Source organism: Leucopleurus acutus, assembly GCF_964270905.1.
Source record: "Leucopleurus acutus genome assembly, chromosome: 14".
In the NCBI taxonomy this organism is placed as follows: domain Eukaryota; kingdom Metazoa; phylum Chordata; class Mammalia; order Artiodactyla; family Delphinidae; genus Leucopleurus; species Leucopleurus acutus.
The window spans coordinates 29,876,596-29,893,380 of record NC_139156.1 but is presented as its reverse complement, the minus strand read 5'-3'; the positions used below and the strand labels follow the sequence as shown (position 1 = coordinate 29,893,380).

The 16,785-nt window shown below is 51.2% G+C and overlaps 1 protein-coding gene across 1 annotated transcript in view; it reads right to left on the bottom strand.

Annotated features, from left to right (window-relative positions):
* CRTAC1 (cartilage acidic protein 1) overlaps positions 1–16,785 on the bottom strand; it is a 132,261-nt gene that overhangs the window by 47,349 nt on the left and 68,127 nt on the right. The window contains exon 3 of the mRNA XM_082854932.1: positions 4,218–4,414. Within this exon, the coding sequence (XP_082711058.1) occupies positions 4,218–4,414 (197 nt within the window). The remainder of the gene's footprint in view (positions 1–4,217; positions 4,415–16,785) is intronic.

Below are 16,785 nucleotides of genomic sequence, written 5' to 3'. Positions count from 1 at the left end.
TCTTTCTGCTCCAAGAGTCTCTCTCTTCAATTGGCCAGGAGGGAGGCCTGTGGCCCCTCCATCCAGGACGTTTCTAAAGTCTCTGCCTTTCTTCAAGCCACAGAATTATGACAGCCGTTGCTTAGAGAGCATGGATTAGGTCCTAGACACCATAATAAGTACTTTTCATTCATTATCTCAGCTGTTCATTCAAATATATATATTAAATGTTTATGGGCTTCCCTGGTGGTGCAGTGGTTAAGACTCCGCCTGCCAATGCAGGGGACACGGGTTCGAGCCCTGGTCGGGGAAGATCCCACATGTCATGTAGCAACTAAGCCTGTGAGCCACAACTACTGAGCCCGCGAGCCACAACTACTGAGCCCGCGTGCCACAACTACTGAAGCCCGCGTGCCTAGAGCCTATGCTCCGCAATAAGAGAAGCCACCGCAATGAGAAGCCTGCGCACCGCAACGAAGCCCCCGCTCGCTGCAACTAGAGAAAGCCCGCGCGCAGCAACGAAGACCCAACACAGCCAAAATAAATAAATAAATAAAAATTTTAAAAAATGTTTACTAAGTGACATAAGTATTTCCTTGGTCCTAGAGATACAACAGAAAACAAGACAAAGTTTCTGTCCCCATGGTGTTTAGCAGAAGAGTAGAAGAGATGAACAAGAAACAAATATATAACATATTTTCAGACAGCAGTAAGTGCTCTGAAGAGAAATAAAGCAAGTTAAGGGCATAGGGAGTGATAGGGCACAGTCTTAAGGCTTTCAGGGAAGACCTCATCTGAGAAAGGGCCTGAATGAAGGGAAGGAGTGAGCCTTGAGAACAACGGTGGGAAAAGCATTTTAGGCGGAGGGAACAGCAAGTACAAAGGCCTCAGGTAGGAAAGCGGCGAGCAAGAGGAAGAGTGGAGGAAACGGAGCCAGAAGGGCGACTGGCTCACAGCCGGAGGGGTGTGGTGGGTGACGGTAAAGACTTTGGATACAGTCTGTGGGGCTACAGGAAGGAGTAGAACTTATGAAGTTGATACGATTTTCCTGTACTACAGTGAAGGGGTTGAGACCGAGAGAGGTCAAGCATCTTGCCCAAGGTCACCCAGTAGGTGAGGGGCACGTCCCAGGTTTGTACAGACTGACTCCCACGGGACACTGCCAGGACGCAGGACCCCAGTGCTGACATCCTAAAAGCTGGCTGAGGGACAGGGTGGGTCCGTCCTTCCAGAGGTCTCTCCAACGCTTGGGCGCAGGCTAAAGCAGCCCCCAGTCATAAGCCATGGGCAGGTGTGGGCTGGCTGGGGCTCCTGGAGAGGATCGCCAGTTCCTCATTGTGGGCAGGGTGGCAATGGCTGAGCGTCACGCCAGCTGGACCCAGGGAAGTGCTGACCTGACACAAATGGCTCCACACCCCACCCACTGTCGATGAATCAATCGAATCACTCAACTGAAAGATTAACTCAAACCCACAGACATCCCTCAAACCCGCAGACGGTCACTGGGAGGTGCACGCCTGGGGCTGAGGCTGGGGGGCAGTGTCACCCTTACCCCAGCTCTGGGGGCCGAGCGCCAGCCTCTCCCAGAGGAACCTTCCTGGGGGCTCCATTTGCCTGCCTCTTCTTGTCTTGCCTCTGTTGTTAAACCTTCTCTCAGGCCAAATGCTTGTGCCTTGTCTGTTCTTCCTGGATTTATTTATCAAGTTTTAATTGTACTCTTAGGATGTTCAAGTTCTGGCTGGGCCAGAGGGAGGCACAAAATAACCAATACATGGACTTTGCCCTTGAGGAACTTAGTGGCTAGGAGAGTGGAGTCAGATTCCTAGAGAAATATCAGACTGCACTGGAGAGACAGGGCAGGATTTTTGTCTGTTACATTCACTGGGGCATCATCAGTGCCTAGAATAGTGCCTGGCATACGGTAGGTGCTCAGTAAATACTTACTCAGTGAGTGAATACATTAGTGAGTAAATGGGGTGATGGTGAGGCTGAGCACGGAACCAGCATGACTCTGGGGTATTGCTGTCAACCTCGACTGCACGAGGGAATCACCTGGAAAGCTTTCCAATCTGATAACTGGGCCCCACCCCCAGAGGTTCAGATTGGACTGGACTGGGATGCTCCTTGGGAACTGGGCACGTTAAAGCTCCTCAGGAGATCCTAGTGTGCAGCCTGGGCTGAGCACCGCTGCTCGAGGATTCCCGATGAAATGCTCTAAGAGCGTGGGAGGGCAGCCGCTTCGAGACACCTGACGGTCGGGTCCCAGCCCCGGTGCTCCGTGCTCAGTGAGTAGAAGAGTCTGTCCCCTTCCTCTGGCACAGTGCCTGTTGAGCCCACGTTAAACACCTCCTTCCACAGTTCTCCCCATTTCTGCGTCCCTCCAGCATCTTCCTGGGCACTCACTCCTTCCACAGCCGTCCCTTGCTGCTGTTCCCCTCCTGACCTTGCCCCACATTAAAGGTTGATCAGCCCATCAATTAATTGTGTCCTAATCCAATCTTGGCTTGGCTGGAGAGAGGGCAGTAAATCCAGCTGGGTAATCATGTCCTGATATTTGTGTAGGGATAATTACTATCTCTCAGGCCTCACTTGGTGGCAAGATGAGATGAAAACCCATAAAACACCACTTGGGGCTGTGGCTCATTGTTTCTCGGCTGCACAAAGCTGGCTGTCAGCCAGTCAGCTCCGCCTGCCCCTGCCCCTGGCACCAGCCCCAACCCCTTCCCTCGCCATTCATGCACATGGCAGGGCTCAACAGCAGGGGCAGTCTGGGGCTGGATCCTGGCTTGGGCTCAGCAACCAGCAAGGGCAGCATTATGGGCCCAGTGTGTGTGTGTGTGTGTGTGTGTGTGTGTGTGTGTGTGTGTGTGTGTGTGTGTCTATGGGAGCAGGGAAGGTGGTCCCCATAGCCAGGCGATCACCTGCCTCCAGGAGGTTGGGAGGGTCCTGAATGGTGAATTCACAGGTCTGAACCACAGGGTGTTGTTCAGACCAACCCGAAAGGCTGCTGCCATCTGGAAGAGTGCAGTGCATGTCCAACCTGGCCCCAAAGGGGCACTGGGCCCTGCGTCCTTCAGGAGGAAGCCATGGCCTGGGACTTCCCTGCAGATGTTATGGTCCCAAGGGAGCAGACTTGCACCTGCAGCCCCAAGAACACAGTCCCCCAACTCATGAAACACTGAGCACCAACCACGAGCCTGGCTCTCCACTAGGCCCCGAGGGCATCGGACTGAGTAAGGCCACAGAGTGTGTTGATGAAAAGGATGGACCTGGAGTCAAACACTTGGGTTTGAATCCTGGGACTTACAAGTTGTGTGGCCTTGGGCAAGTCATATGACCTCACTGTGCCTCAGTTTCCTCAACTATAAAGTGGGCCACACCAGTACCCACCTAATTGAGCTATTGTGAGACTTAAATGAGATGATGAATACAAAGTGCTCAGGTCCTGGCCCGGCACACAGTAGGTGCTACTTAAGTATTAGTTGTTACCGTTACTCTTGCTATCATGTAGCCTCTGGGTATCAGTTTCTCTCAGCCATTCCTTGGTGTGTAGGACCTCACTACTCAAAGTGTGGTCCCTAGACAAGCAGCAGCATCATAGCCTGAGAGCATGTTAGCAATGCAGGATCTCAGGGCCCAGCCAGGCCTGCTGAGTCAGAACCCGCATTTACACAAGAGCCGAAGTGACTGGGATGGCACTCTGGGCCAGGACAGGCCCCAGATCTGTCTTCCACCAAGTTGTACCCCCAGCACCTACCGCCTCTGGTCTGGCGTGCTGTAGGTGCTCTGCAGGAATGTGGGGTGAAAAAATGAGCTCAGCTGAAAGCTATGGGGGCCTTTGAAGGATTTCAAAGCATTTTAGAAAGTTCCCTAGAAGCAGCACGGAGGGCTATGCCAGGGAGTCGTCTGCGAGCTACGGGAGTGAGAAGCGCTGAGTGGTTGAGCCGCCAAGAGTCGGGGAGAAGGGAGGAGGGGTCAGTTAGGAGGACCGGGCTGCCGCTCGGACTGGGAGGTGAGGAGGACGTAAAGTCCGAGGGAGGGGACAGGTCTTCTGCTCAAGGCCTCCCTCTCCAGGGGCTGGGAGGTGAGAAACAGCTTCATGTGTAAGAGAAGAACGGAGCCTCCTGGTGCTGTCTCTGTTGGGATGGAGTGAGGTCCTGGGGAAGCCGGTGACAGTAACCTAGTGCCGGGAGGAAGAAGGTGGGGGCCAGGGGAGGCCCAAGGCCCCAAGCCCTTACCGGAGAAGGCATTATTGGTGTTGAGGAAGTAGATCTCCTCACGGCCATCCCCGTCGATGTCGCAGGCTGTGACCCCGATGGCGTTGCCCTGCCGGTCCCGCAGCGCGTAGTAGGGGGAGCTGCGCTCGTCCACCGCGATGTTCACCAGCCGCTTCTGGGCCCGGTCGTACTTCAGAACCAGGTTGGGGCCATTGTACCTGGAGGAGGAAGGGGGAGGGGACGTTGGGGGGAGGAGCTGGGCCCACCTGGCTCTATCCGACCAGAGCAGTGGGCTCAGAGTCTTCCCGGACAGGTCTATGTGGGGACAAATCAGCCCCGGAACGTTCCTGAGGAGCTGCTGTATTCCTGGGGAACCCTTGGCAGCCTTGCCTTGGGGTCCCCGGGTATTTGACGAGTGTCCTGAATCAGATGTGGACCGAAGCAAAGTGAGAGTCAGCAGGTCCCACTTGGGATGCAAACGAGGAGCAGGGTGGTGGAGGGGAGTGGGCAGTCAGTGATAAGCCCCTTACCATAGGCTTTGCTGAAATAAACTCCCTGACGTTTATCTTGCTCATTTCAATGTAAAAGGCACTTTCATATTTATGATCTCATTAATTTAAATTTAACAACAATCAAGTGAGGTAGGCATGGGAGTCTGCATTATTAACCCATTTTGCAGGTGAGGCAACTGATGAACTTCATCAGGGAAAGTGAGGCTCAGAGAGGTTGAGTGCCCTTCTCAAGGTAACACAGCTAGTAAGCGTCAGGTGCTGGAACTCAAACCCAGGCCCTCTCTGCTAACCCAAGGGACCTGGAGTGAATTCTGGAAGCACAGAAGCCTTTGGCATTGAGGTCTGGAATGACTCTCTCTTGACAGAAAGTCCCCGCATTTAAACAGTAGGATGAAACTGGCATCCCAGACAGGAGATTACAAATGCATCTAAAGTCATCAGGTGGACCTGCTGGATCGCTTTGTCCGAGGCACTGGAAGGAAAAGGCTACAGAGCTCCTGAGTCCTCATCTCTCTTCGTCTGACTCTCCTGTAACCATGCGACCTCCCTGATGCTCGCTCTTGCCTCAGGGATTCGCACTTGCTGTTCCCTCCACCCAGGATACTTTTCCTCCAGGTACCCACATGGCTGTCTCCCTCCTTCACGTCCTTCAGGCCCTCATGCAATCTTCCCTTCTCTGAGAGGCCTCCCTGCCCACATTCCTGAAACCTGCAACCACCGTCACCCTGTACCCTTGCCCCTCACCCCTGCTCTCTTTCCCACGGCTTTTTACCACCGGTTGACAGGTCTCTAGCTTCCCATTTAGCTCTTCCTTCTCTGTCTGGTCCTGCTAGAATGTCAGCTCCACAAGGGCAGAACTTTTTGTCTCTTTTGTCCCCCAGGACCTAGCACAATGCCTGGCACACAATAGGTGCTCAGTAAATCCTTGCTGACTGATCGAATGAGTGGATCCTCAGAGCCCATGTCTGAGTCATAAGGGCTTAGGTGTCCCGTGGTCGATTTCTTCCCATTGCCTTCCCACGTGGAGAAAGTGGTGTGTCCAAGGTCACCCCAGGCAGCACAGCCAGGAATGTCTGGACTCCTCCCTCCTCCTGGAACACCTGTCAGGTTCTCCAAAGGAACCTGGCCACCCCCCATCCATTAGTCCCCGGGCTACTGCCTTTGTTTGAACCTGAGCGTGTACATCCCAAGTGAAGTTCAGCTGCCAGCCTGTGGACGGTCCCCAGCCGAAAACACTGTGGGGAGGGAGGAAAGAACTCTCCAAGGTCTTTGAGAGAAATCACTTCTTGCTTTCCTGAAACAGAACCAGTTTAGCCCTTTGTCACCAAGATGCAGAGCCAGTGAAGTCTGGGGGATGCTGAGTGACTGGCCACGCGCCTTCTGGCAGCCACAGTGTGCGGAAGGGGAGACGGAGCTTACTGGGGGCTGAGTCAGCGCTCGGTAACGGGAGGTTGCGCGTCAGACACCTTGACAAAGAGTGTCTGAGGGCTGTGCATTGAGGGCGCGGCATGACCTATGGGACGTGTCTAGGCGGCAGAGATGGAACACTTGGGTTCCAGCACCGTCAGCAGCTGGCTCCAGGCCCCCAGGGACAGGAAGTGCCTTGTGGGTGCTAAACACTAAGCCTCAAAGCCTCCAGGTCTTCTGTTTACTACCGTTACTGCTCCTCACAAGATAGTACAGTTCTGCAGCGCTACGCCTTGCTGAAAGCACTTTCCCATGCGTTGCCTCACCTGAGCCCTAGTAATCCCAGAAAGAAGGTAGAGAAGGCATTTTTCTAGAAAAGGAAACAGAGGGTCAGAGAGGCAAAGTGAGGTTACACAGCTCGTACATGGCAGGTCCTAGGTTACACAGCTCGTACACGGCAGCACTAGGCTTCTAACTGTCTTCAGGTCCAACCCTGTGCTCTTTCCACACTGCCTATGATGCCAACACTCTTTGCCCTCTGCATTTTTTTTTTTTCTGGTGGCCTCTCTCAAAGCAGCGACATGGGAAATGCCCAAGAACTTCACATGAAGTGGAGATAATAACCCTACATTTCTATCACACTTTACAGTTTATAAAACACTTTATCAGCCTTGATTTCATTTGCTTCTCTGCAGGTCTTGACTCTTCCAGAGGTTAGTTTTGTGGCCTTAGGCTGGTCAGTTCCCCAATCTAGGTTCTGAGTTTCTCTTCTGCAAAACGAGAGTTGGACTAAATCAGAGGGTCACAAAGTGTGTGGACAAACGCGGCCTTGGGGACGGGCTTCTGCCCTCTCCTCTCAGCTTCATCCAGAGCATTTCTATGTGGATGCATTTTATTTTATGCGTCACGTTCCATAAAATGTTGTTTAAACAAGGGATTCCAGAGCCACTGGCCTAGAAGCCGTGTGAGAGCACTTCTTAGTCTAATGCTCTTGAAACAATAGTGCCTTGAGTCTAACCCACCTCGGGAGATGGACAGAGCGGGCGCGGCCCCCCCAGGCTACGGCTGAGGAGCCTCCACATGAAGGCCAGCACTGACACCCCTCCTCGCACCCCCGTCCCTTGGGTCTCCCCCAAGGAGAATGTCTTTACCACCCCCAGTGGGGGGAGAGGCCATGGCCTCTGCACTTATTGGAGGCCAGTCCTTTCACCCTGAATGGGGGGTGATGGGCGTGCACACAAGGTCCCTGCTCCCATGGTGGTGGCCCTGGGGGAGTGGATGGCCCTGGACCATCTCTTGTTTGAAGGACTTGGGGGTGCTAGTTCCAGTGTACTCCCTAAGGTGTAGAGGGGTAGGGGTACTAGGCTGGCTCAAATCCTCCATCTGTTACAGAATGAGCACGTGCCGCAGAGTCCTCCCAAGCCTACATGGCAGCCTGGGATGAATCCTGACACTCTGTCCCCTTGCGCCCCCCCCCCCCAGGGACTACAGACACAAAGCCAGACCAAGGGCTCCTAGGTAGGGGTCCCAGCAACACGGGGTGCAAGGCTGGGAGGTGGGGCACGGAGCTGCCACCCCTTCCCCCCACCCACTGGGCTGGGTCTGCTGCACTGATATCCAAGCCTCTCACAATCTCCCCCCAGGACAGCCAGCCTTATCCCCTCCCCCTCTTCTGCATGGGGCTGACGCTCCAGTTGGTTCCACACCACCCCGCCCTACGCTCCTCACACGCAGCCTGCCCCAGCTGCCTGGGCTACATGTGATCTTCTCTTCCCTGGACACCCACAGCGTTTTGCACCTTGCTTATTACCACGAGGCAGAGTTGTTTGTGTTCCAACATCACTTCCCCTCATTAAAACATATGCTTCTTGAGCCGAGGAAGCATGTGGATACAGCTCTGTGTTTGCTGTGCCTAGAGCCATAGTTGGCAGAGAGAAGATGCCCAGCAAGTGCCTGTCGTAAAAGTGAGTGAGTGAGCAATAAAGGAAAATAATCACGGGTGGCATTCGCAGAGCAGCCACCACGCGCCAAGCACCCGCCTAAGCACTTCACACCCACTACTTCATTTCATCCTCATGACGATCCTAGGATTTTACAGGTGTGGAGACTGATGTTCAGAGGCCAGCCACAGTCCCACCACGGTCCTCCTGGGGTTGCAGTTCCCACCAGTCGGGGAAGATGGATGTGAGGGACGTGGGATTTCATGTTTCCTCTCTCTGACACCGCCCGAGATTGTTGGGCACTTCTAGAAATTCAGGAGGCTTTGAAGCTCAATTAAACACGCTTAGGGGGCTTCCCTCGTGGCGCAGTGGTTGAGAGTCCGCCTGCCGATGCAGGGGACGCGGGTTCGTGCCCTGGTATGGGAGGATCCCACGTGCCGCGCAGCGGCTGGGCCCGTGAGCCGTGACCGCTTAGCCTGCGCGTCCGGAGCCTGTGCTCCGCAGCGGGAGAGGCCACAACAGTGAGAGGCCCGTGTACCGCAAAAAAAAAAAAAAAAAAAAAACAGGCTTAGGAAGTGGGACAGGGTCCTGTGTTCTTGAAAAGCAGCTGCGACTTCATAATATCAAAGGCTGGGCCAGCAGGCACAAGTGATTGGCTCAGTGGAAATTTAAAAATCTGCTTGCGAGACACCAGCGGGGCACAACCCGTCCTCGTGTGAGTGCCGCCCAGTTTTCACGCTGGTCCACTGTCGACAGGGAGGGGCCTTGGGGTCAGGCCAAGAAGAGCAGCCAGTGCGTGGGGTCCTGGGCCTGCCACTTCCTGGCTCTGACCTTGAGCCTGTCACTCAATTCCTCTAAGCTTCAGCTTCCTCAACTATAACTCTGTGAGGGTAAGAGACAGTGTGTGTTATGATAACACTTGGTAAACTGCGAAGAGGCACACAATTAGAAGTTCTCATCATTACTTAAAAAAAAAGCCGAGGAACAATCTCTCACTCTCTATAGTGATCACTTCGAGTTTCCAAACACACACTAACATTTCTCATCCCCAAACATCCCACCTGTGACCTCTCATCTTCTGCTGGAATATTTCTTCATTCCCCTTTGTCACTAAACTCAAAGAGATGTCTTCACAAGTGCTCTCCATTTTCTTACCGACAATTTACCCCACCCGCTATCCACATTCCACCCCCAACTCCAGCAAAGCTGCCCTTGTTATGGCCATTGGTGGCTTTCACGAGGCCACAAATAGGGATGCCCTTTCTGTCCCATCTCCTGGGGACCCTCCGCTGTACCTGGCACAGTGGCCTGGGCTCTCGGCCACTTGCCTCTTATAACACTCTGCTCTCTTGGCTCTGAGGATGCCGTCCTCCTCTGGTTTTCCTTCTTTCTCTCTGGTTCCCCCTCCTTTTCCTCTTTGTAGGCACTCCCTCCTCTCTCTGCCTCTTAATGTTGGAGTCCCCAAGCCCGGTCCAGGAGCCCCTTCTCCTCTCTCCATCCCCTTTCACTAGGGGATAATATCCAACCCCATGACTGACAACTCCCAAATTTATACCTCCAACCCAAATCCCCAGACTCATATATCCGACGGCCTACCTGACATCTCCCCCTGCATGCGCCACAGTCATCTCCGATGGAATGTGACCAAAATGGAACTATTGATCGCTCCTCCCTGCAATGGGCATCCAAATACCAAAGCCAGAAAGCTGGTGTCAGCCTTGGTTCTCCCACTTCCTTGACTTCACATCTAATTCATCAGTCAATTCCGTCATTTCTACCTCTTAAAATATTTCAAATCCTTTCTCTTCTTTCCCCCTCCACTGCCACCATCTCTGGAGAGCCTCCTTTCTCTGCTTCCCCACTTCCCCCACCAGTTGAAATCCCCCACAGCATAGCCAGAGTCATCTTTTAACACGTAAATCAGATCAGCCATTCTCCTGCCTAAAACCCCGTGGTGGTTTCCCATTATGTTGGAACGAAACCCAGACCTTTTATCACGCCTGGCCTGGGAGCATATTCGGTTTGCTTCCTGCCTTGCTGACCGCATAACGCCACACCACCTCCCTTTCAGCTCCTAAAGGTCCGGCAGGCAGGTCCCAGCCCTCTGACCAGAGCACCCTCCCTCCACCTCTCTCCTGGGCCGGCTTCATCTCATCCTTTAGGTCTCACCTTGAAAGGCATCTCGGAGAGACCTTCTCCTCCTCCGTATTCTAGTCACGGCATCCTCTGTCCTACTCTGGTTTGGTTACCTATGTATTGCCCATTTCCCCCAGGAAACTATAAGCTTCAGGAGGGCAGGGACTGTGTCTGCTGTGTTCACTTCTGTCTCCCCATCACCTAGGGCGTAACAAGCACTCAATAAATACTTGTAGAGCGAACGAAATAGAAGGAGCCTCTGGGAGGTACCAGATCATCACTGGGTGGCCGAGCAAAGTCAACTGAGCCACCAGTCTCTTGTTTGGTCTTTGATCCTCTGCTTACATTAGTCCCCAAGTTATGTACAAACATGGTAATGATGCCAGGAGGAGGCCAGGAGCTGGTGTCCTGAGTAAAGGTGAGAGAGAGTAACAAGGTATTATAGATAAAGACAGAGGACCAACCTTTCTCTCTGTTGAGAATTGCTGACCTACATGAAAGAAAATCATTTAGGCAGTTACATAAAGGGGAAGCCAGATGAAGGGATGTAATGATTATTGGGTACCTACTATATATTAGACACTGTGCTACGTAGTTTATACATGATATCTCACTGTACATAAATAGAAACTTTGCTGAAGTTTGAAAAATATACTACTTTGAAAACTAAGAATAGGGAACTTTTTTCATTAAAAAGGAAAATAATGAAAAATATATAGCTATTCAACATTATAATCAGGGGAGAGATGCAGGGAGATGAGACAGATGCACGTATAAATCCGAATGCAAGAGAGAGACACACAAGAATACAGAAAAATGGAAACTGAGGGGCAATGAAGCCCTGAGCATAGAGAGAAAAACACTGTAAACACAGATAAAGAGATTGGCCTGTAAAGACACTGGGACACACAGAAGGGAGGATACACAGACCCAGAGAGGAAAATAGAGAGATCCCTGGAGAGATACAAAGTCGTGGAAATATCAACAGAGCTCTGAGATATCATCACAGAGAAACAACTCATCTTACGGCCTTTCTGGGCATTTCCTTCAAAGGTTTGTAAAGATGTGTGGCATTTTCAGGACTACAGGCGTAAGGGGCTATTTTATTCTTGGTTATTTCAATACCCTTATTTTATAGATGAAGAAGTGAATTTCAGAGAAGAGTGACTTTCTGAAAGTCAAACAGCTAATCATTAGACAAAATATATATTGAAAGACAAACTGATCCCTTAGTCTAAAGCAGGGATCAGCAAAATCAAGACTTTTGGGCCAAGTCTGGCCTGCTGCTTATATTTGTAAATAAAGTTTTATTGGAACACAGACCTGCTCATTCATTTACATGTTTTCTGGGGCTGTTTTTCCTGTACAACAGAGCTAAGTAATTGCAACACAGACTGTATGGCCCAAAAGTTGAGAATATTTACCATTTGGTTCTTCACAGAAAACGATTTTAAAGGCTTGTCAGCCTTATATTATGGGTATATTACAGGTTCTAAGTCATCGTTATCATAACAGAACACAAAATTAAAATAAGCTTTAGTAAAAATTAATTTGAGCTCAGTACTTGGGAACACACAGTTTTCTGAAACAAGTATTTAGAGAGAGTATACGTTGAAGGGAAGAAAGGTGTTAGGTCTTAGAATAGAGATTGTGAGGTAAAATAATCTGCAGGGAAAAAAAGAGACTGAGAAGAGTTAAGTAAGATGAGGACAGTGCTCTATACACGGGGTTTATCTAAGGTTAAGAAATGCGCACGTGCCCTCTGAGTGAGGTGGTTATAGGGATACGGTAGCTGATATCCAGAGATGGCTGCCATCCTTTTCTTTCCTCTTTGTATGGACGTGTTACTCCACCCATGAAGAGGTGGAATCCATTTCGCCTCCCTTGACTCAGGGCTGGCTTTGTGACTTGACTCGGTTGGCAGAACGTGGGCCAGTTCTGGGCCTAGCCTTAAAGAGGCCCACCAGCTCCCACGTTGTCTCTGGGGGAAGCCAGTCACCATGTAAGAAGTTCGGCCACCTTGAGACCACCATGCTCTGAGGAAGCCCAATGTAGCCCCAGGGAGAGGCCATGTGGAAGAACCCCGAGGCATCAGATAAATGAGCAAAGACTTCGTGGGCCTTCCAGCCCAGCCAAGCTGACAACAGAGCGCAGCTGAGTGAGTGACACCAGCTGATGTCACATGGAGCAGAGCACCCCTCCACCCCTGCCAGCTGACGCTGCCCAAATTCCCGACTCAAAGAACTGTGAGAGAGGATAACTTGTTTTTAACTAGCTATATTTTTGGACAAGAAAGTAGACAACGATGATCTATCATTTCAGACCTAAGGGGAAGAAGAATTTATCTCTGGAAAATAGGAAAAAACATTACTCAGTAATCAGTAGAATTCTCTAAGATAGCCTTTTTTTTTTTTTTTTTTTTTTTTTGCACGGTACGCAGGTCTCTCACTGTTGTGGCCTCTCCCGCTGCGGAGCACAGACTCCGGACGCACAGGCTCAGCGGCCATGGCTCACGGGTCCAGCCGCTCTGAGGCATGTGGGATCTTCCCGGACTGGGGCACGAACCTGCGTCCCCTGCATCAGCAGGCGGACTCTCAACCACTGCGCCACCAGGGAAGCCCTAAGATAGCCTTTTGATTCACAGTAGGCAGGTCTACACAAGGGAGGCCTGGATCTGTTGGGTTGACACATGGATCTCAGAATATCTTGAGGGTCTGTGCAGAGCATAAGGGTGGAAGGGTAATGAGAAATACAAGGATTCCAGAAACCCCTATTTTTCTGCTCCTCCTTCGAATTCTTCTTTCCTTTCTAGCCACATCTGTTTCCCATTTTGAAAGCATAGCCTTGAACATGGATCATTTCTTTGGAACTGTGTGAAATGCTCTTTTTTCCTTTTTACGCATTTAATTCTTTGAAAGCCATTGAAGTTAAGTAGGACCAGAAAACATATGGGAAGGCACTCCAACAGGAGACTCACAGATTGCATCCTAGAAGGGGACATATCCAGAGGCCAGGCGTTAGTTTAAAGGAAAGGAGACTGTTAATGGGAGGTTTCTAGCCATGATGAGATTTTACAGGGGAGGGAATTGGATAAGTCTGGAAAGGGCATCCCAGAAAACAAACAAACAAACAAAAACATTTGATCCTGAACTAGGAGCTAACCAGGGTGGAAAAGACCCCACAAATGCAGTGCAAAGAATAAGAAGGTAACTTTAAGATGAAGGATAAAAACCTTTTGTCCTAAGGGATGGATGGTTTTTCAAGAAAGGGATGTTTGGCACCGAAAGGTCAGAATAATCTGCAGTGATGAGTGTCTCTGTCCTGTAAAAATTCCACGCAGACTGATTGATTTATGCCCTGTTCTAAAAAAGATCTGTGCTCAGCACGTGCTCTGTGCCCTTGGAATTTCTTATATTTTGATGAACATGGAGGCAACCAGAATGCAGAGACTACTGTTTGCAGCTCTAGTCCCTCCATACCTAGGACGATGCCAGGAAAAGACGGGTCCTCAGTCATGGTGTTCATGTTGATGGTTGATGATGATGGCGAAGACCATGACTCCATCCCTCAAGGCATGTTTATCTCAAGAAAAGAGGAAGACAGGGAGGCAGGAATTGCATAAACTATCAAAGGAGGGATTCAGGTGACAGACGGAGGCTGGGTGAAGCAGGACTCTTTGGTTTCAAGTGGCAAACACTCCACCTGAAACTAATTGAAGAAAGTACTGGTTCAGGTGTCCAACCTGCCAGAAGAGCAAGGGAACAGAGAGGCCTTGGGGTGCCTGGAGCCAGGGTTCTGACCAGGAGGTCATCAGGACTTCCTCTCCCCTGGCTTCTCCCCTCTTCTCTATTGGCCCCATCGTCTCACACCATCCTTCTTCACAAGGCCTGACCTGTGTACACTCTCAGCCTCACACCTCAGCCTTAGCACGGAGTGGACAGACTTGCTTTCCTCAGTTCCGATGTGAAAGACCCCAGGAAGGGGCCCTGATTAGCCCAGTTTTGGTCACATGTCCATCCTGAGAGCCAGGAGCTGGAGCCTACGGTTGACAGCCTTTGACTAGGACCAATGCTCATGAGAGCAGCGTCTCAGCAGTGGAGCGATCACAGCAGGGAGGCCGGGACAGGGTGCCAGGAGCTGGCCTGGGGAGAGGCACAGGCAGAGGTGGAGCACAGGTTGGGCTGGCTCAGGGTGGGGGCAGGTGAGGGCAGGCATTTGGAGTTTTGAATCCAGAATGGGGACTGCCTGCCTCCAGCCCTTTGGAATGGCTGGGAAAAGGCAGTGGGAGCATCTTCTCTTGGGAGTGAGGTGGGTTCTGTGTGGGCAACACGGGACAGCAGAAAGCACACTGGACCTGAAGTTAGAACAGAAAGGCTGAGAGGCAGTACAGCTCCGTAGTGAGAAGCTTGGACCGCAAGCCAGACTGCCCGAGGGCACATCCCTGCTTGCAACTCTCCAGCTGTGTGGGCATCCTTGAACCAGTCATCCAGCTGGTCCAGGCCTCAGCTTCCTGATACCAGCTCCTCTGCCATGGGTTGTGCCAAGGATGAAGATAAAGCCTGTAAAGTGGTCAACACAGTGCTGAGTGTGGAGCAAATGCTCAATAAACCCGAGTTAGTAAGTCTGTCTTCTCCCATCTACACTTAGTACCTGACACATAACGGGAACTTGATAAATATTTTTGAAAGAATGAATTATTATGATTATTACCTCTGTAGCCTTGAGCATAGAAGACTGTGAGCTCCAAGGAGTTCTAGACTGTATTTTATACTTCTAGTCTCCATCACAGTCTTTGATAAAGGAACCTGTGTACATACATTCCCGAGGATTCAGTTTCCTCATCTATAAAGTGGGGCTAATAATATTTGCTCTACCTCAAGGTCAGATGAAAGAAAATGTGTAAACTATGACACAGCTGCAGGTTTTGCATGTGTGCGTACACACACATGCACACACACGCATGCACAGACACACGCACACACACACGGTCACACATGCACGCACACACGCGCACACAATATATGGCTGTTGTCTGCAGCAGAGATAGCCTCACTGAGCCCCCCAGGAGCCCTCGTTCTTCTACCCTGTTTGACAGGAGCTGAATGATAGACCCATCGAGCTGCAGGAACGCCCCGTGAAATGGAGGTGACAGGAATTTGCTGAGGGTCTGGTCAGAGACAGCTGTGGTTTTCTCCAGCAGGCAGGAAGTCCGGAGCTGGGCGCTGGACTGGATGCGAGGTGTACAGGAGGCTGCCCTCAGTCAGCCTGGCCTGATGCCCGGGTTGGACAAGCAGGCAGACATAGGTCACCAGACACAGGTCACAGGCCCTGGTGAGGGCAGAGGACAGACAGGTCTTAGCTGGTGAAAGGCAGGGCTGTCATGTGAAGACAAGGACCCGTGGGCTCCTGCGGCTCACAGTTCATGGGCGGATGGAGACGGCCAGCTTCAACTTAGCAAAGGCCTGTCCTGCTAGCCCAGGGCTCTGTCCGCCCAGAGTCCTGGTCCAGACTCTAGCTGGGTAAAGGCCCTTTTCGTGATGACGAGCTTCCCCCGTGACAACCATCTGCTTGGAATTGCTAATACAAGTCACTGCTGGAGCCCTGCACCCATGCCCCACAGGGTACAGGGGCCACACACGTCCCCACTTTGCCTGCTGGGATCTCCGCTTGCTCTCTCCGGACCCTGCGGACGGTGTCGTCCTGCTTGCTGGCCTCCATTCCCTACGCACCTGGCTGTCCCCTCCCTGCGGTAAAATCAAGTTCCCTCCAGTTTTCCCTCATGCTGCAGCTAATGGAGGCATGCCTGGCTGTGTCTTGAGAAATAATGGTTGGAGGAAGCAGCAAAGCCTTCCAGTTGCTATGGAGTGTTAACTGATGAATTAAACTCTTCATTTTGATTTGGAGGAAATAGTCCTAGAAGAGACTCTTGCTTTAAAACATATAAAGCTGTCAATTATGAAAGGCGTTCATTCAGAGGGGTCCTTGTTGCCACGACGGCTTGAATTCCCTTCGCCACGCATTAACACTAATCAGAATCTGGCTGCTGGAGAGAGTGTGCATTAAAGCTCTAGGGACAGAAAATGTGTGTTAAGTATTAGTGAGAAAGTACCCAATGTACCTAGATATTGATTCCTTAAAGCGCTTGTAGTATAGACATCACCTACCTGACTGGCGACTCAAGATAAACAGTTGTTTTAATTACAAATGAAAGGTACATGACTATAATCTAAGGTCTTAGGTAACGCAGACATTTTACGTTTGAACCGTCCATCTAGATTAAAGACCTTGCAGGGACTGGTACCTCGGGATTGCAGGGGGCCAGCAGGTAGAGAGACCCTTGCTACTCTAAGTGGGGGTGGGGACGGGTGGCACCAGCAACGTTTGGGAGCGTGTTAAAAATGCAGAATCTTGGGTCTCAGATCTCTGAGTCAGAATCTGCATTTTAATAAGATGCCACAGTGATTCATGTGCACATTAAAGTCTGAGAAGGGTGAGTCTGGATCAGTATTCCTCAGAGAGTAGCCTGTAGACCATTTACCTCGGAGATACCTGGTGAACTTGTTAAACATGCAATCCTGAGCCCAGGGATCAGCA